General features: G+C 36.7%; 1 protein-coding gene across 1 annotated transcript in view; it reads right to left on the bottom strand.

Annotated features, from left to right (window-relative positions):
- Positions 1-512: 512 nt before the first annotated feature.
- The window catches only part of tmem64 (transmembrane protein 64), a 58,561-nt gene continuing 36,879 nt past the window's right edge, over positions 513-22,194 (bottom strand). Inside the window, exon 3 of the mRNA XM_039737636.1 lies at positions 513-5,455. Within this exon, the coding sequence (XP_039593570.1) occupies positions 5,273-5,455 (183 nt within the window). The 3' untranslated portion in view covers positions 513-5,272. The remainder of the gene's footprint in view (positions 5,456-22,194) is intronic.

Raw genomic sequence — 22,194 nt, 5'->3', positions numbered from 1 at the left:
TATTTGCATTAACAGACAAGCATAAAATGCCCACTTACACACGAACACATACACTCCTCATAATTATTGTGGTAAAGTGTACAAACGGAAACGGAAAAACATTCAACATAAAAATAAAAATTTTGGTGCACAAGTGAGAAGGTTGATATGAATAAGCTGGAGCAAACCTAATAAGCCAAAATCCCACATTAAACAGTGAGCAAAGCTGGTGAAAATGTATACCTTTAAATGTTTTTGAGTAACTGTATGTAGCACAAGGTGGTACTACAAGATATGTAACTGGTGGCAATGAATACCTACAGTATCTAACATAAAACAACATTGCATTAAAAAATAAGTTTCAGTGCAGTGGAAAACGGCATGTTGTGAACTTTTAAAAATCTACTAGTAATTGCAGAAAACAAGGGCAATTTACTACCTGTTATGCCATTTTTTCGCAGGTAACTTTGCCAGATGCCAACTGTCCAGAGAAGCCCTCGGATCAAGTCTCTACCACACAGTTTACACCATGCTGTGGTTTTTCTCACTTTTATTTGCAGTAAGAATCTTATGAAGCAAAACAATGCAGTCAGAATAAATGACAGTATCTGAAATTAAATAAATAAATTAGTACAACAATGTTTCTAATAAAGGCTTTATACTCCCCAGTAATAAACAATATTTTTTTTATTTAAGTTTATTTGATAAATATAACATTAAACATAATCAGTATATTGAGGCAAATGTTTTCCACACATTTCCTGGTAGAAAATATAAAACTACACAGAAAAGAAACCATTAAAATTTGAAAATGGTAGTGTAAACAAAAAGCTTGTAAAAATTTAAAAGGAATTTGCATGTTCTGTACAAGAATTCTGCCTCCAAGAAAAATGTACAGTGCAGGCAGTGAACACAAGTGCTGCTTGGGTTCACATCATTTACTTTTTTTCATTTCAATTAACCTTAAAAAAAATGCAACATCAAAAACATGTATGCATATCAAGAGATGCTAAGCCATTAGATGGCATTAAAATTTCAAGAATATACCATTCCACACTAAATTTACAAAAGAAAAGTCAGTTTATAGTAATATCCAATGTTATTGCTACAATTGAGAATGTAATGATTTAAAATGAATATGCGTATTTATCACAAAAAAGAAAAATATATATTTACAATATAATAATGACAAAAAAGCAATATTTTCAACAAGGATTTCAATAGTAAAATACTTTTACCTCATCGTCTGAATAGATATATTAAACAGCACAATTCTGCATTAAGGTTTAATTCTATACAGCTTACAATAATTTATTTTACATTTTAGGAGAATGCCTAAAACTGAGTAACACAGATATCAAACATATATTTTGCTAATTATTGTTTATTTACAGAAGCTTTTTGCAATGCAGTACTATACTGTACCTAATCAAATAGTGGCATGCTAAATCATAACTTTAAAAGCAGAAAAAAAAAAATAATGCAAAATAATTTTATTAAATGTGTCAGTGGCAAAGAAAATGGATACAAACGTAACTAACATTCTTAAGGTGCATATTGTTTTTTCAAATGTTTTTAATCAGGTTTTATATTTCAAAGAAATGTATACTTGACTACTTGTACTTGGCATTTGTATTTTAAGTATACTATAATCACACACATAGATCCATAACCAATTCATGAATTTTCTTCAGAAAAACATAGTACTTGAATTGATTTAAAGACATTTATGTAGCTGACAAAATGTATGATTTACACTAACCCTTTCTATGTTGTTTGATATACGGTCTAGCTAGAAGTTGTTAATTTCCACTTTTGACCATTTTTTATTTATTTTTTTAATCTAGGTTTTCCAGCACGTGGTCTTGGGACGGAAGCTGAAGCCCATCCCGACTGCATCAAGTAGGAGACAACCCTGAGTTATCAAGAAACCTAATGGTAAGAAGAAAAAGCCCACATCAACCCAAGGAGAATATGCAGACTCTAATTAAACAAACCCAGGCTTTTTGAGAAGTGCAAAATCAATGACATGCAGAGTCTACATTCATAAAAAATCATTTACAATGAAACCCTTAATTAAATATATTTTAAAATGTTCTCTGCTTCAGGAACAGAATTCTACAATCCATCCATCTGTATTTGATAAACGAAAAATGAAATGGACAACATCAACTCCTTTTATTTTAATAGGACGTAACATTAATGAATTTCTGCTGAAATGTATGGCAAGGTGTATTTCATATTCATTTAAGGTTTATTTAGAGGTCCTCTGGCTACACTTTATCATCCATAACAAAAATATTATTTAGACTAAAAAAATGCAAGCAATACTATACAGTACATAAATATTAGACACATGCCCCATTCATCCAGCAATCCATTTTATGAATCCAATTCGTGGCATAGGGAGCAGAACTTTATCCCTGCAAATCAAGCTACAAAGCAAAAATGAAAGCATATGTCATAGTGATGTGTATATTCAGTTCCCCATGCATACTGAGAAGGACCAGATTTATACGGCAGTACTTAAGAAGCAGGGTTTACTTATTAGTTAGTTCCAACTCCAGCCTCTCATGTTCACTTAAAGATGTTTTTTTCTTTTTTTGCTCAAACCTACCATTAGACCACGATTCTAAAATATTAAATAAACATAAAACAAAACAAAGTGATGTTTATAAGAATCAAAGAAATTTTCTAAAGAATGTATCTGACAGCACAGCAAAATATTTCCACAGCAGTTCAACAGTGCAGTATCACCAGTCCTGTCTGACCGCTCAAGGCACGTGGATATTGTTTGTGTGTGTTTTAACTGCACCCCTTTAATATGCATGCATTTGAGTTCTCCATACAACCCAATGAAAAGTGTGTTACGGTAACCAGAGACTCTAAATTGCTTAGCTGAAAATGGAGGAGACTGTAAGCACCGGTGTGTCGTGTGAGTGGTTGCCACCCCATCTGGGATTTTTTTCCTTTCTCACACCTGATGCTGCCAGGATAGGCAACAGCTTCCTGTAACCCTAAAATTTACCCTGCCTTTTCAAATAAACTTTTTCAAATAAACACCACATACTCTGTTATGGTTCTAGCAATACACACTGATGGATCCTGGAGGAGATTTAATTTAATAAGTTTCATAAAACATTAGGAACTCTCGTGGGTTTTCAGTCTGATGCAGTAATATTTTGTGTTCTGTATAGAACATTGTGCCAATTTATGGTAAGACTTGTGCTATATAAAATAAAAAGATTAAATATGAATTAAAAAATATTCTCTTCCATGATATGTGGGAAAAAAACCCTGAGGAAACTTATCTTTGCTCTGCTGAAATTTTCTTGCTAAAATAAATCTGAAAGTATGCAATTGACAATTATCATTTTTTTAAACAATAAGCACCTATTGGAAACATTCAATTTGAAAGAAATGTTACTTAACCACATGCTATGAATTTGATTAAGTAGTTACAGATATTGTGTGCACTTTTGCCAAAATGTTCCTTACCTCTGCCGACTCCCTGTCACAAAATATACATGCAGAACACAAGCTCACCTCAACAGAATAAAATGCTACTGATCTCATCTTAATTTGTTCTTTTTTTAGGCAGCATTACAGATTTGAAAAGTACACATTTTACCAACTCTTCAAAAAGCAGCAGGTTGCACAAAACAGTACAAGCAATTATCTCACCAAAAAAATAAAGGAATGAAAAGTAATTTAACAGAATGCTAACCAAAGTTTATAATTTTATGTAAATGTTCAAACTTTTAGTTAGTGTGTGATAGTGTATGTTCAAAAATAGTATTGATGCAGATACTGTATATTAGACTTTTCTTGATAAATCCGGTCTTGGGTTGCTTGTTAAAAATCAACTCTCGGAATCAAGTTTTATACAGTATAAAAACTTACACATTTAAAAGGGAATATTAAGGCAATCCAGCACAATTTTTTCTCACCATCAGAATCTTAAACAAGTGACAACAGGCAGCAAAATGTACAGTAATTACAAAATATATTTTTTTATTTTAACATGAAGTGTAAAGTCTTATTTTCAACACAATGAGAAAACATAACGCAAAAAATTCCTTGAATTACAGCTTGTGTTTTAAATGTGGTCAGTGTCCCTGATCACAAAAAAATTTACTTCATTGCTGAAAAAAAAACAAAAAAAACATTTTTCACTTATTTTCCATAGCATAGTGATCAAAGCAGAACATGTACACACCACAACAGTGATAAACGGAGACCTATGAAGTATTATTTTAAATGTACAACAGGTTATTATTTACTCCAGCAACAAACTGAGCCACCTGCAATTGGAGACTAAAAAGTGACTAGGTCCTGGTTTTATGCAACAATGTATCAGAACATACTCTATAAGATAATCATGTGAATCTTACATTAAATTAACTGTTGATTTAGTATAGTTGTATTGCACAAGCAAAATAATTTTTTTTTTAATCCAAACAAAATATAATGGGTATTAATAAACGATCTGTAAAGGCACATACAGTTGCTAAAATGATTATTTTCTGGATTCACCCTGAAGCAGTTGCTGGACTAATTATACTTTCAATCTAGTACATAATTATATCTCAGAAACTGTACATCTTTCAGAAAGGAACACCTTTTTTCTTGTACTCTGAAGAGAGCACATATTTCATCAGTATGTAAACCTGAAAATAAATAAATGTAAAAAGAAAATCCCAAAGAAACGATAATCATCTGTAAACTTCATACAAGTGTCACTGTGTTCAAAGTAGTCTGCCATCCATAGAGAGCATAGAGTCTATTTACCTCTCACAAATTGGGATGCCTCTTGAAAAATATTTTTATTTTTCTGTACCTTGATTGTGCAAATACAGCAACATGCATAGTGACACAAACAACTCCTAATGGGGCAGAGAACAAAGTTGAAAATTGTACATGCAGGGCTTTCTAAAAATGTAAAGATAACAAAAATGGTTCGAGTCATAAATAAATTGTAAACTATCAGACAAACATATCTTTGATGCAACAATGATAATAATCCTGCTCTGCCTTTATTGCCACTAGGCTTGTTGCCATTGAGAACTATCATAAATAAGTGCACAAAAAATGACATTTGCAATGTGAATAAGTACCATACTTAAGCAAACTGTTTGGCAATAATTAAGTATTTTCTATAATGTAAATCATCATGTTTAACTGCACTTTTAATGCCCTTTTTGTATATTCATTTAATATAGCCATAATGGAAAAAAACATCTAAACCATAGAATACAGAAATGCAGCATTACAATAGCATATTGTAATAGGGTTAAACTATATTTATTCCTCCTGCTGAAGTCCGTTTACTGCAAAATGATGAGCCATGGAGATCTGGTGCATTACCATTCATATAGGATGTTTTTAACTCCATCTGACAAGCTACAATAGCAGCATTCAGTTCAACTTGAGCTCGGTGGACAACATAAAACATCAGGCCTATACTGATGATTATCTGTTGGGAAGTAAAAATACATATATTAAACATTTTTAAATGTTTAAGATGAAAAATACAAATATTAGCAGTAAGCAAATTTACATAGATTGAATGCAATTTTCCCATATCTTATGGTCAGTTTTCATTTTTTATCATCCTGTTTTACCATTCCAAATAAAGGTTTTCAGGCAGAAGTAAAAGTAAAACAAATAGCAGCCACAAAAACAAAGTATTTTCAAATTAGTAATCTAAACTAAAATTCATGGGGGAGATTAATATTACAGGAAAAGGAATTCACAATTTTTGAAAACCTTAATATAGTAAATCTTATGATTTTTGCTTTAAACGTCACAGGAGACAGATATATTATGATTAGTAACACTTTAACTAGTTTAGCTCAGATTTGTTTCAGCAGTAAGCTGCCTTTTTAACCACCAGGAGTTCCAGAGATAGTCAAGTTTAAATTAACTACTGGAGTTGACTTTATGATGCACTACAAAGTTACAACAATTAAACTCTTTAAACCATTGTCGGGCAACTGGTGCGCCGTGGAATTTTCTAGGGGCGCCGCAAAAACTTTTGCAAAATATTTAAAATTGCTAGTGTTTTTGAACTTTTGGTTGATTAAAAAGTTAATGTTTAAAAAAAAATATTTTACATTGGAAAAACAGATAACGGAACACTTACAGAAAAGAAGTCTAAGAAACGCGAGAGACTTCAAATGATCGACAAGGAAATGCGTGTCTGTCTTTCGAAAATTGATCCTCGCATCAATCTCATATCGTGCTAAAACAATCTTAACGTTCACATTAATTAAATTTAAGATTTACCCTTTGATTCTTTTATTAATAAAATGTCTTTGAAACTTGTAAAATTAACTGTTTTTTTGGCAATTGTCCATAGATTGTGTCGTCACGACTGTATTTATGGGCAGTCCCTCAGGTGCACCACGAAAGAAAATTTTTGGACTTAGTGCGCCGCAATTTAAAAAAGGTTGCCTTTCACTGCTTTAAACCAGTAGGGATTGTGTTTTAGGAAGAAACCCTGAGGGCACGGCCTTCCCAGTGTAGGATTTTACCGGTATTCAGCACAAACGTGTATTTTCATTTGAAAACTATGTTTGACAGTGAAAGAGAGAAGTTACCTTTACTTTATATTTAGGTTTTGTGTTGTTCTGTTACTGTTCTGTATACATATATACAGGAATATGTTGATTTTATACAATGACTGTATTAAGAATAAACTGCACTATGTTTATTAAAGTAATATATATGATACTTCTCTCCCTCTTTTTGTATTCCCTGGATGTGAGTGGGAGATCCACAACACTGAAATCAGATCCAGTGCTGGTTATTACTTTGTACCGGCATATCCAGGTCCCTGCGACACAATAAAAGTATTAACCAGGTTTAGAAAATCCATGACCAATTACTGTATACAGCAGTCTAAGTAATCTTAAAAGCAGTTTTTAGTTGGATATCAGGATTTGATTACAGTACAGGCAGTCCCCGGGTTACATACAAGATAGGGACTGTAGGTTTGTACTTAAGTTGAATTTGTATGTAAGTCGGAACAGGTATAATATTTTAATAAATGCTTGAAACCAAGTGCTCTGCCAATGAATGATGGAGTTTCACCCCTCTCTGACCTTTTATTATTTCTACTTTATTTTCAATGGTGATGGTTTTTCTCTTCTTTACTGTATCAATAGCACTTGCATCAGATTTGTGTTTCAGAGACATTGTTGAAGGGTGAAGACAAAAGGTTAAGATGAGCACTGTACATGCTATCACAGCAGGAAGGCACCCCTCGTCAGCACGTCTGGTGTACTTCCAAGAGACAACTTTCTGCTATGTATGTAACAGTACAAGCAGGCTTGCTATTGACAATGAATGGGAGTAGCAAGGGGCGGTTCACCACCCACCCACCACGCAGTCACCTCCACTACAGTATGCAGCCTGCAGCGTGCGTGCGTCCGCCCACCGAGAACAAACACGGTGCGGCCAACAGGCAGCCACCCGATGCACACTACAATGCTACCCACTGCCGTCCCGTTCACCCATAATGGCCTTCATTCAGCCACAACCGGGTCATCCGCTTGCAGCATTACCAGCCGCCCACCGAAAACGATTTGGGGGGAGCCGTGTGTAGTGGGCGGGCAATGAAACGCCCGCCACCGCTCCATCCAGCCTGTGTCCAGTCAGGATCAGTTGTTGCGACGGCATAGTGGAAGGACAGCGAACCGCCCCATTAAGCCTCCATCCTGCACACAAGCGATAGCTGTGGCCCCGGTGACTATGGACCATGGGTCACCGCTCGCTTGCTGCCGGGAGCTGCCCGAGGGACACTAAACTGTGCGAGCAGCGAAATCGCACCCCTCCAGCCACTACTTGCAGTGTCAGAGCAGCAGTTAATGAGGCGCATGCGTCACAGCTGCGGCCTCGTTCGTAAGTCATAGGTCAGATGTCCGTAACCTGGGGACTACCTGCAGTTACATTTTTTTGTGCTTTTTTTTTTTTTTAATATACTAATATTAAGTATAGCTAGTGCAATTAATAAATGTATTTGCTTATATGTTATCTTTTTTTTTTTATTCCTTTTTGACTTTGTGACTAATGGATTAAAAGCAAAACCCTAGTAATAGATTCCTTTTTCTACATATATATGGATGTCAATCTTCATTTCTTTAATTGTAAATATTTTAGCAGTACTTGTACTCATTTTCATTTTTTTCTATCAAAGCTGCCTAAAAGTAGCTTTACACAATAAAATGGCTTAATAGGAAAATGTGTGCTTATAAAAACTTAACTCTTTGACTAGCTACTGAATCACAAATCAGATGTATTTTAAGGGTACAGGACTTAGCAAACTATAGTATCTTGCCATTAACTGCTTCGAATCTAAGGTCATGTGTCTCTTTTTGTCACAGGCCTTGCAGTACTCTCCTGTTATTGCTACATATGCTTCTTTGAATCTCCTCCTAGGTAAGAGCAGACCATCAACACAGTAATTAAGTCATCATAGTCTGGTATTTGTAGTATTCCCAACATATCAGACAAAAACAATCCACAATTATATCAAGTTATAGTATTTATAATAGAGTATACAGTATAGTTATAGTATTTATAATTTTGTGACATGAATATGCCACAAAAAAGCAAATAGCACAAGTGCCATCAAAAACATAATAATAAATATTGTTTTCTGAGATATTCCCTGCATTTCAAAGAGCATAAAAAACAGAAGTTTAATCTTTCATAGCCTTCCTTTGAATACAGGAAATTCACATAATTACAAATCATGTTGCTTAATTTAGCTTTTTTTATTTTTAATTTTGCAAATCAAAAAATAAATACATTATTTGTTTTAATGTTACAATTTTCCTTTTCAGTTCTCACACTAAATCTGATAATGTACTTGTATCCAATCACGTGGCTTTACATATTTATTTTTCAATTTGAAAACACACAATTCATTATTCCCTGGACAGGCTCTAGACCCTGTAAACCTGAACTATATTAGGAAGGTTTCATAGTGGGAGGATGGACAGATACAGCTTTTGTAAAGACTGCTTTACTATGTACTGTAGGTGCTACTGCAGTACAGCAAGTAGGACTGCAAAATCACTGGGTTTATGCAGTGTCTTTGTGTAAGATGTTTCTAGATTAGAACCCCCACCAGGTGGCAAAACATCAGATTAACTTTTTTTGGGAGAGACCATGTTTCTTCAGACGTTATGGCCTGTATTCAAACAGATTCACCATCAGGGTCCTCTCCTACTATATCTAAAAGCTAATTGGTCATTTATGACTATGTAGCTTTAGGCCTAAAGTTAAATTTAAATACATGTTAACATATGAAAACTTTTCAGTGAGTTCACCTACACATGTGCATTATATTAGCACTATAAGAACAGATCCTAGATTAATTAAAAGGTATGGACAAACTGGTCCAAATGTGAATAACCTAATTGCCATCTCAAGCTGCTCCAACTCTCCAAAACAACTGTCCTCTTCCAAGCCCCTAATTGTAGCTTTACTAAATATTACAGTATTAGTAAGTAAGGCATTTACATTATTGAAATATTAAAAAACAAAATATTAAAATAGAATTTCTAACATTGAATGAAACGTGGTTCATCAGCCATGGCACTGCAGTGCTAATTGATGTAGCACATCTAAATTATGATTTTGTTCATGCTGTTTGCCTAGGGCAGAGTGGTGGCTCCGAGGCTAGGGATCTGCACCAGCAATCTAAAACAGCATCAGTGAGTAGTCCATTGGGCCCTTGAGCAAGGCCGTTAACCTGCGATTGTTTCATTCTGGGTATGACGTTAATCTGCATCCAACTCTGCAAGCAGGTCCTCCAACTTTCAGGGAAAACCTAGAGGTTGGTGGCAGGATTGGCACTCCAGCCACCATAAAAACTCACACTGTTTCACAGTGTAGTGATGAAATGTCACCCGCTGCACTCGAGCCCCGATGCAGGTGGTTCGTTGTGTATTGGGTGCAGCAACACGCTATCAGCGCAGGCTCCCCAAACTCTCTTACTCTGCTTGTCTGTATAAGATAGGTGGTGGTTTAGCAAATTTTTCCTTAAACCAATTAAACTGCAAAGGTACCAGGTGTGTTACTGCCACATCTTTCAAGTATCTTGCTGTAATTATTCAAAGAGTGCCTTGGTCTCTCATCATGAACGTTTCTAGACCTCCAGAATAATGCATTTTTATCAAAGAGTTCTCAGACATAATATCCACAACAACTAATTATGTCAGGTTCATAATTGTATGTGATTTCAATTTTCATATTGATAACCAATGTGATACCAAAGCATTTGTTAACTTTCTGCATTCTTTTGATCTTAGCTAGCACATAAGCCAGCCTACACATAAGGGAGGAAACAACTTTTAACCGCCTGGATTTACTAATTTTAAAAGGATTAAAAATTGGTCCGAGGTAGGTCAACTGGCAAATTCATTTCCATTTCTACATTTTATTTGGCATAGAAATATTGGTTACTAGAAGTAAATGGTAGTGTACTGTTAAAAATGTTATTTTGATGCTACAGCAGCCTCCAGGTTTGCTAATATTCTGAATAATCAGAATCAATGTTCTAACATAGCCAGCAATGTTACCAGTGAGATAGAATATTTTAATGCCAATACAAGAGCTGAAGTGGACATAGTAGTCCTGAAAAAAGCACTGATCTCAAAATACCATAAAGCTAAGCATGAATGGAAAAAAACTAAATTAATAGCCCACTATGATATATGGAAGACACATATAACTGAATACAACAAAGCAGTAAAAGGCAGTCATATTTTTCTAACATTCTGTCCTGTTAACGAAACATTAAAAGAAACCTGTCATTATTAATCATTTCAATAACTTAGTCTAAAAGAAAAAAAAGCCTAAAAACTAAAATTAAATGAAAATGAGAAAATAAAACAGAAAATGACACTAGTTTTTGTAATTTTAATTTTTACAATAGTCTTATTGAACATGCAAGCACGCAGTTGCCTTTATATTTAAAGCCACGCAGTTGTTAGTTTAGAAAGGGAAGCATTGATTTCTCTGCATGTGCAAGTAACCCTAATTGCTGGCATCAGAATATGTTGATTTCATTGGTCATTTCAGCTTTCAGTCAGCTTTCCCTTCTACAACCGAGAGCAGATACCAAAGCCTCATCACTTGCCAATGACTTATTCTTTGGTTTTCATTGGCTATAAATTGGCCGTCAGTCACTAAGGGTGGGCAATGTTTCATCAAACTGAGATCACAATATTTTTCACAATCCTGACAATACCATATTGCAATATCAAAAATAAATGAACGAGTATACCTCTAATTCAAAGATAATAAAATTAAAGAAATAAACATTTCGATTCACCGTTTGCAGCTGAAAATATTTTCTTTCTTTGTTATATAAACACTTTTGTGATAAAACTAATATAAATGTGAATTATAAATTAACCAAATAAAAAAGCAAGCTGAAAATAAATACTTAGGATGTTATAAAAGATTAAATAATTACAGCTACATTTTTTCTTAATTAAAAAAAATAGTGTTTTTAATTATAATGAATGCCAGAGTGTTAATTCTTATTTGTTACTGAAAAGTGGAGCTTCTTATTTCGCATGTTGTGCTCCAGAAGTTTTTTTTTTTTTTTTTATCATTCAAAATTCACCAGTATGTTCTTTGCACGTTCTTTGCTAGACACGCCAACCTATTAAAAGTATCTGGCTTCAGGGCTGCCCTGTGGCATGTTAATACATTGTATCCAGTGCTGAATATCCTTTCAGAGGGTGAAATTGTGACAAGATTTAACAAAATGTTCAAAATAATGAACTTACTGTAACAAGCAGCATTGATATATTATTCATATACAATATTTTACATACTGTACAGCTATTAGGATTTGAAAATAACTAGCTTCTTTTTAAGGCTGGATTATTTACAAAATAACTTACTTTTAAATGACAAATATAGAACATAAGCACAGTAAAACCATGCTTTAATTTTTTATTCATAAATAAACCAATTCAAACCAAGTTGTATTTGGATGTTAGGCTAGCACACAAAAATTTTGTATGCTTTTATTCAAATCACTGTTGTGAGGAATATTGGGTTATGTTTCAGCCATTGAAATTTACCAAGAGCAATGTGTAGCCTGAATCTGAAACAGCCAAGACTTCTCCATCTGTTCAACTGGATCACCTTAGTTCTATTGTCAGCAGTTACACAAATAACTCTCTTGCAATTATTTTCCCAGTGTGGAAAATAAGAATTACTAGCCGAAGCCTGCCGTAGCATACGGTGGTGTAAGAACAGGAACGGAAAACGGTGAGAAAGGAATTCAGTATAACAAAGGCTTAGGAAACCACCGTCGCAGTATAACGAAAATAGCAAGGAGCGAAATCAATGGCAATGGTCGAGAAAGTACCTTCCTGTAGCAGGCTACAGAAAACATATACATATATAGATAAGATGCTGCATTCACTGTGTTGCCCAGTCGACAAGATAAGTCACCGCGTCCGCCCTATTGCAAGTGGTAAAAGTGCCCTTTAAACTAATACAGGTAGACGTGGAAACCGGGTTTTCTGATGAAAAAACAATAACGTTTTAAACAGTATCGTTTACATACAACAGATTTTGGCGAATCGTTTACATGCAATTATTTATATCGATTTATACACTAAATGCGCGCATATCCCATGGTCTTAGAGTTGGAGGGCGGGGCTCTCTATCTTGCATGCGCACTCTGTCTTGCTTGCCCTTAGTTCGAGAGTTCGTGGGCGGGGCTCTGTGAGTTGGCGATTGTGGCTGTCTTGCATGCGGTGTAAAGTCAACGTGGCTCAGAGGTGCATGTGGGCTTTTGCACAGATGAAAGCGGCTGAGGCTGTGTTTCGTGAGTTGTTGCGTGCCTCGAGAGCAACGCTGGACTCAGGAGGACGGTTATAGTTGGTGTGCATGGCTCTGTCGTGCGTATCCCATGACGTGGTAGAGGGTTACAGTTGGCAGGCGGGGCTCTGTCTTGCGAGCCCTCAGTGTCTTGCATGCCCTTAGTAAATTATATATATATATATATATATATATATATATATATATATATATATAGATAGATGAAGGGAGGTTTTTTGGTTTCAGTTGTAGTCAATATAGTGAATAGTGAAACTTACTATATGTACAGTATGGCTAGCAGTCCAGCTTGACAATTATGTCAGTTATTGGGGAAAACAATACAGTGTTACATATTTCGTTAATAATCCTGACACATCATTCTGTACAGAGTTCTGGTTTATGAATTTTTCTAAAGCATTTACAGCTTGCAGTCTCATATCTTGGGTCCAAGTTTTAAATCAACTTTCTGAAGCCTTCTTTGTGTATAGTCAGAATCATTAAGTGTTTGCATGTTATGTCCCTCCAATGTTTGCTCTTTTTATTGTATGGGATGCCAGCTGAAATTTATACATGGATTGGCTGATGTTTGATGGTTGCCCTCTGATGTTTTGAGCTGAGCCAATACTGCACTGGCTGTTACATGCTTAGTAGCTTATTCATATTAACACACATGAATGATTTCCGGTGTTTAAAAGGACTTGTAGTGATTTCACCTTAATCCACCACAATACAACAGAATTTGCAAAGTATTATTTCTTTGATAAAGTGCGAAACTCTGAAATAAAGCCAATTCCAATAACTGAGGACCCTTGTTGTGAAGGTACACTCTCAAAATAACAACCTCCTTTTTTTAAAGACCAGGGGCCTCATGCATAAAAGGTCCGTATGCACAGAAATGTTGCTTAAGAACGTTATCACATTCAAATCACGATGTATAAACCCTACACTTGGCGTAAAGCCACGCACTTTTCCACGGTACCTCATACCTTGTCATACGCAAGTTCTCCGCTCGGTTTTGCAGACTGGCGGCACCCAGCATCAAAGCAGTGCTACTGTTCCTTTGTGGTTACTCTTAATTTTCCTGATACGGCTTTATAAATACACTGAAATTAACCGCATATTGTTGATTAGTGCAATGCATCTGATTGTAATTAACTTGTAACAATATAATGGTCCAGGGAATAGCCACAGTATTCCAAATACCATAACTGCTTTAATGTTGTTACTCTCACTGCACAATCTTCTTCTTCTTTCAGCTGCTCCCTTTAAGGGTTGCCACAGCGGATCATCTTTTTCCATATTACTCTCACTGCACCACTCAGAGTATTTATATCACTGTATCTGAGTGGGGAATCACAGCAGCAGCTGATCAGAATGAGAATTATCGGTATTACAGCATCAAGCCCACACTGCCTTAGCCACGGCAAAACATTTCAAAGCCTTTCCTGTACGGACTTCGCGGTTCAGAAACAGTTTCATCCCAAGAACTATAAATGCACTCAACCAATTGCTCCTTGTAGAACTGTTTGTACTTATAAGTACAATTACCCCACTGTAAACTTGCACTACAGTTATAATATTGCACAACCTGTGCCACTCTATAAAGGTCGTATTTGCATATGATGACGGTTATCATTTGTAAGATGAAATGCAGCAAAATATGTTGATTAGATTATACAGATAAAACTTTAACTTCATTTAAATAATCTGTATTTGTAATAATTAAACATGTGAGGACACGGTGCCGCAGCGCTAGCAAGTTATCGTATTGTTCCTGCCTTGCACTGTATATTTGCTGAGGCTGGTGCGACAGCGGAAGGATAGAAGGATAGAATAATTAAACACGTACTATGAAGATATTTCAATGTTCCTTAAAAGTTCTGAAGAATCGTCGTTGTAAGCTTACAGATGGCTTAACGTCTATTACAGAGCTGATTGTGTGGCGATTGGGTATTTGGAGAAAGAAGAGTAAGGACATGAATTGAACATTAGTACGTTTGAAAGAAACAGTACTGCTACAATAAATTATTTCATCGAAGGTCGCGCATGGCACAGCAGCATCTTGTGTGAGACATGACCAATCACTGCGCCATCGTGTTTCCATGTTTAATAACATGCTTTCATTCTAATCATCATGAAAATGATACCACGTATACATCTCAGTATTTTAATTATTCAGAAAGCTGTAATATCATGAATGTAATGGATTCTGTGTCCTGTCGGAGAAAGAACGGAAGCATGTAGTGATTCACACACAGAGCACATTGAAGATCAAATACAAAACAAAGAATTTAACATGCTACTTTAATTACGATGGGATTTGAGAAACTAGTAAATTAAATGATTTTAAGATGAAGTTTATGATGTTCTACTTTAATGACAAAATAAACTACATGATTAAAGTGGAAAGTTCAAGATTAAAGCTGACATTTCGTGCTTTTTTCCACACTGTGTGCCTATTTTTTTGTCTGTACCTAATAAGCTCAGACGGTGGGCTACAACTCGCCTTTTCACTGCGACTTTGATATGTGACTTCTTTTTTATTTTGGCACTATGCAACTTTGTGAACATGAGCTTTTGAGTTTCTCCGACACGCTATGTCACTCGATCAACTTCCTGTTGTTGTTTATACCACTGTTTAAACCAACAAATAGTATGCTTTTCCTTTGCCTCCACTTGGTATTTGCAGAAATTCTTATATTTTCCCCCTTACTTTTCCCATTGTCTTTTCACAGAAGGCTGAGCTTAAGGGCAATTTATATTGATTTGCATATTCATATAGCCGTAATTCTGGGAGGAGTTGGGGGCGGGACAGAAGGCATGTGCACGAGCGCTACTTTTCACGCTGACCAGGATTTATGGAGCGGAAGAACGTGGAAGTTGGAGTACGCACAGATTCCTGTATCTAGATTTTTCTGTGCGTAAGCACATTTCGGCTTTTCGAATTCTACGCACGGCGTTATGCATGAGGCCCCAGTTCTGTATTGTTATCAGCCTTATTTCTGTTTGTTTTACTTTTTGTCATGTTCTCCAAAATAAAATTTGTTTGCTGTTCTAGCCACGACAGGATTTACTACTTTGTTCAGTAATCTCTACAATATGAGAACTAAAGCAAACAAGCAAGCGTGGTCACAACAGCACAAGATGGGTATGCAGTCACTTGAAAATTAAATGATTTAAATGACTTAAATTAAACGATTTAAATTAAATGACTTTGCAGGGATGCTTTGAGGCAACGGACTGGGATGTTCTCTGCAGTTCCCCTGGGGACAATATAGACAATCTGACAGACTGCATCACAGAATATATTAACTTCTGTGTGGACACTGTTGTTCCCCAAAAAAACTGTTTGTTGCTTCCCCAACAATAAACCCTGGGTAACTAAAGATATCAAAGACACACTCAATAAAAAGAAGAGAGCTTTCAGAAACGGTGACAAAGAGGAGTTGAGACTGGTACAGAGGGAGCTGAAATCTAAGATTGCAGAGGGGAAAGACTGCTACAGGAGGAAGCTGGAAAGCAAACTCCAAGAAAACAATCCCAGAGAGGTGTGGAATGGAATGAGGGCCATTACTGGCTTGAAACAAAAGAGAGGTGTTGGGATGGATGGAGATGTGGAATATGCAAACAATCTAAATCGGCACTTTAATAGGTTTGACTCCCCTACGTCTCCTCCCCCCACACTCAGCTCTTCTCAATTTCTCCATTCTCCTCCCTCCTCTCCTGCCCGCACAGCTTGTCTCTCTCCGTCTCTCTCAGCTGATGACATTAGAAGGGAACTGTGTAGACTTCATCCCAGTAAAGCTGCAGGTCCTGATGGCATCAGTCCCAGGATGCTCAGGTGCTGCGCTGACCAGCTGTGTGAAGTTCTACATCTGATCTTTAACAAGAGTCTGAAACTGCAGAGGGTCCCGTCACTCTGGAAAACATCCTGTCTAGTTCCAGTCCCCAAAAAGAACCACCTGTTGACCCCCAGCGACTACAGGCCAGTAGCTCTGACTTCATACGTTATGAAAGTGCTGGAGAGACTTCTCCTGAAACATATGCGTCTGCTGGTAGAACCTTGGCTGGACCCCTTCAGTTTGCTTATCGGCCCCGTATCTGTGTGGAGGACGCCATCATCTATCTGCTGAACCAGGCTTATTCTCATTTGGACATTGCTAGGAACACTGTGAGGGTCATGTTTTTTGACTTCTCCAGTGCTTTTAACACAATCAGACCTTCACTGCTGGGAAATAAGCTTACGGAAATGCAGGTGGACGCCCCATTGGTAGCCTGGATTACGGACTATTTAACCAATCGACCACAGCATGTCCGGCTGAAGAGCTGCTGCTCAGATAGCATCCTGAGCAGCACGGGGGCGCCGCAGGGAACTGTCCTATCACCCTTCCTCTTCACCCTCTATACGTCTGACTTCAGGTACAGGTCTCAGTCATGTCATCTGCAGAAATTCTCTGATGACTCTGCCATTGTGGCCTGTATCAGGGAAGGACAGGAGGATGAATACAGGAGGGTGGTGGACAGCTTTGTGGAGTGGTGTGAGCTAAATTTTTTACAGATAAACATCACAAAGACAAAGGAACTGGTTGTGGACTTTAGAAAACAGGCTCCTTTTCCCACCCCTGTCACCATCAGAGGAACTGATGTTGAGGTGGTTGAGGAGTACAGGTACCTGGGGGTACACATTGACTGCAAACTGGACTGGTCCAAGAACACCAACACGGTTTTCAAGAAAGGGCAGAGCCGACTTTACCTATTGAGGAGGCTCAGGTCTTTCAATGTCTGTAGGAAGATGCTGACTATGTTCTATCACTCTGTGGTAGAGAGTGTGGTGTTTTTTGCAGCTGTGTGTTGGGGCAGTGGGCTGAAGACAGCCGAGGTCAACAGGCTGAACAAACTGATTAAAAAGGCTGGTTCTGTTCTGGGTGTCAGACTGGAGAACCTGGCGGAGGTGTCTGAGAGGAGAATGCTGAAAAGATTCTCGGTATCATGGACAACCCCTCTCACCCCATGCATGCCTCCTTGATGGGTCATCGGAGCACGCATAGCAAAAGACTCATTGCCTCCAAGTGTAGAACCGAACGCCACAGGAAATCTTTTCTACCTGTGGCAATAAGACTGTATAATTCTTCCTCATTCTGTAGGTGATCCTTCCCATCATCACATGCACCACTTGCACTAATAATCTGTAATTTATTATATCTGTTATAGTTTTTTGTTATAGTTGTTTGTTGCTTTGCATAAAAGGAGTTATATAGTTATAATACAAACTATTAGTTATAGTTATAGTTATTTGATATTTTGTTGAGAGTTATGTTGTTATTCTGTTTATTTAGTTATTCTGTTTGCACTATTACTACTGATCTTCTTAACTCTTTATTACCTTATCTTTATTCCTCTTGTTGCACTGAGCATGTATATGACAAAACAATTTCCCTCAGGATAAATAAAGTTCTTATCTATCTATCTATCTATCTATTTTTGCTCCACCATGGTATCATGCTTGCTCAAAGAATAAAAAAAATTAGAGCTTACACAGATACAAAAACTTGTCAGACTGTTAACTTTTTTGATAGTGAAGCTTAGATAATGAAATTTACAAAACTTACATGATTCCATCAAATCAAAGACCCATAAATGAATTCAGTGCAGACATAAAATTTTTTCAGCTGCCCTAGTATTTTCAACCTTATCCTAATATGCAAAAAAAAAAAAAAAAAAAAAGAGGAAGTAGGATATAAGAGAAAGGGAAGGGTGAGATGTAAGATTGAAAAATCAGACATGGGTAATGAAGAAGCAATTAAATGCATTCAATAAGTAAGTGATGATCAAGAGAGTCATCTGATTCAAACTCATTAGCATGGTGCATGGTCATGCATGTCTGAAAAATAAGGATTTCATACAGATTTTGCTTGCTGGCTATACCATCGAAGTAACGGATTGAGCAGATGCATAACATGCAAGCGATGTTATCAACTGTGCCAACATTACACATATCAACAACAGTAATGTACCAAATGTGGTTTATATTGAAATAAACTTGCAATGATGGCTCTGTGTGCAATGAACTTTCTGATTCTTACACTGCTAAAAAACAAAATTACTAGAATAGATGAAGAACATGCTAGGCTTCCAAGCGAGGTTCTACATAGGAAAAGGCAGGCTCTGCATTCAGAACTCAGCCTCTTGACAACTAAGGACACTGAACAACTAATTTATAAATCCAGACATCATTACTATGAACATGGAGAGAAAGTTAATAAGCTTTTAGCTCAACAAATCCATAAGCAAGAAGTTCGCAATGCAATCCCAGTAATCACCAACATGAATGGAGATGAAATCATTCACCATAAAAATATAATGAACACATTTAGAGACTATTATAAATCCTTATACTCTACTGAGGTTAAAGAAGACAACACACAATCTAATACACTTCTGGATATATTACAGATACCACAAATAGATACTTTTATTGCGGAGGAACCTATGGCGCTATCAGAATTACTAGATGCTATAAAGTCACTTCAAGGTGGGAAAGCAGCAGGCCCTGATGGCTACTCTGCAGAATTTTATAAGAAATTCTACACTCAGCTAGCTCCCCTCCTATTAGCAACATTTACAGAAGCTAGAGACAATCACGTTCTACCTCAAACTTTTCGCCAAGCATTAATCACAGTCTTTCCTAAACAAAATAAGGACTTATTACAATGTGCATCATACAGACCAATTTCACTTCTGAATAACGATGTTAAGATGTTCTCAAAAATTATAGCTAGAAGGATGGAGAAAGTGATTCCTTCGGTAATATCACAAGATCAAACTGGATTTTTCAAGGGTTGACACTTATCTTCAAACCTTCAACGCCTGTTTAACTCTTTTAGGGCAAATTTTTTTTTGTTTGTTTCTTATCTCCCAGGGCTGAATATTTTTCCAAAAACTAACATTTTTTAAAAAAGAATACATAGCAACTGTTTAACATATCAAATCAACAAAAAATATTTACTTTTGACAAATGTTACTGTCTTGCATGTTGTATGAGCCTGCATACTCTATGATTTCACATACATTTTACACAGCAAAGTCCTGCAAAGTTTGATCTCGCTCAAAGCAGCCAATTTCAGTCATTGCCACATTGCACTGCTTACAATATGTGTTGCTTTGGTGCCTATGTTTTCAATTGTCTGTTGCTGCACTTTCTCACATATATTGTTAGTGTGTACTGTATAGAGACAAGTCACCCTTTTGCCATTGTGCCATTCCACTGCCACCAAGTTTTCTGCCCGCATGAAAACCATATTGTCACCTCTTTTCATCATCTGAGACTTTATGAACTTTATGCATGGCATTATAGCCTGGCTCACCCCATGGGATTTGCTTCTGTTTATTACACAAGTGAATAAAATTTTGCAGCAGCACATACCTATCACCATGGTGCATAACCTGTCCAAAGCCACCAGGGGACAAAGCACATTTGGACCAATGCTCCCTGAAGTTATATCACCAGTTCTGTCCTATCCCTATTTGTAATACCACAGCATGCTTCATCTCGCCTTTTGTTGTGGGTTTACACTTTGAAAAACGAGAATGCGATGCAAACGCAGCCCGCGATTCAAAAAATTTCTCTGCCTACCTGTTTATCTCATCTGATGGTAGCTGAAAAGCAGCATCAGGAGAGAGCAGCCTGAAGTACAGCAGCTGGTGATCTGTCGTGTTCAACAGCAAGCCATGCCGTCTTGTGAAGTCCACCAGCCAGATCGGCTCTCAACGGATCAATGTCTGTGTATTTATCCCACGCAAACCTTGCCGTAGATGCATCGGCTGCACGAAGGCGCTCAACTGGCAGCAGATCCGCTGGCACGGCATCAGCTGGTGTTTGATCAGCTGATGCCGGCTTCTCACTCTCTTGCTCGATCTCCTGATCACTGTCAATAAAATCCGATTCTGAAAAATCAGAGTCCGACTCCGCGATAATACGCAAAACATGCCGAGTGTTTTCTTTTCTGCACTCACTTCGCTCCCTTGTCACATGTCGATGCCATCTTGCCATTGTTTACATTTCGCAACTCACGTATTACGCTAGGATTAGTTGCCGAGTCAACGAGTCTAGCATTCCTCCAAGCACAGAGGGAATGCCTGTGACGTGACAGTGAAATCTGTCGCCATTAACAGCTGATTATCGCCCTCTATCCCTGGATGTCGACTTTAGTCGACATGCGCCCTCAACCCCTCCTGTCGACAAAAGTCGACATCCGCCCTAAAACAGTTAATGTAATATACTCACCAACTAAATCAAACTCCCCAGAAATAATATTATCATTGAATGCAGAAAAAGCATTTGACATGATTGAATGGAAATACCTTTTTACTACACTGGAGAAATTTGGGTTTGGCCCGAACATTTGTGCATGGATCAAATTACTGTAAACCAATCCAGAAGCTTCAGTTTGTATTAACAACATTTGTTCAGACTACTTTAAACTAGAACGTGGGACCAGACAAGGAGGCCCCTTATCACCACTACTATTTGCAATCGCAATTGAACCACTGGCGGTTCACTGTCAAAATGCTGCTCAGATAAAGGGGATTATCAACAACAACATTTATTTATATAGCACATTTTCATACAAAAAATGTAGCTCAAAGTGCTTTACATAATGAAGAATCAGAGAAGGACTAGAACAGAACATTTCTCTATATGAAGATGATATGGTACTGTACATATCAGGACCACAAAATTCTGTGCCTGCAGTCTTAACAACACTTACAGAATTTCAAAAGATCTCTGATCTCAGAATTAATTTGAATAAAAATGTACTGTGTCACAATCCCTGCTAACCCATTAACAGCTGTGTTTGGTGTTCTTCCAGATGGGTTTAAAATGGAGAAGGACAAACAAACTGTGACTGCATTCACTACACTTTTGGCAAGCAGACTTATTTTTCTAAATTTTGCTAATTTTTTTGCTAAATATTTAGCTAAATTGAAAGCATCCTAACTCTCCTCTTTTAAGTCAGTGGGAAACCAATGTTTTATACTATTTGAAAGTGGAAAAAATCGAATTCTTAGTTAAGAGGACCTGTACAGAACTTTTTCAAAACCTGGCAAGATCTAATCAATAACATTTTAAAATAAGAAGGAGTAATTCTCTCTGCATTTCTTTTTCTTCTCCATTAATTAATTATTATTACTATTAAACTCATCGATATAGGTATTTTTACAAGCTTTAAGTATTACTCCGTTGGCCATGCTCTCTTTCTCAGGGGTGGGGTTCGATTAATTTTCAATCCTAATTTTTGTAAAAATTGATCTATTTGTATGGAATGATTAAAATAAAATAAAAAAATAAAAATAAAA

Source organism: Polypterus senegalus, chromosome 15 (assembly GCF_016835505.1).
Source record: "Polypterus senegalus isolate Bchr_013 chromosome 15, ASM1683550v1, whole genome shotgun sequence".
Classification (NCBI taxonomy): domain Eukaryota; kingdom Metazoa; phylum Chordata; class Cladistia; order Polypteriformes; family Polypteridae; genus Polypterus; species Polypterus senegalus.
Note: the sequence above shows the minus strand (reverse complement) of the source record. Positions and strands in the feature narration are given on the sequence as shown.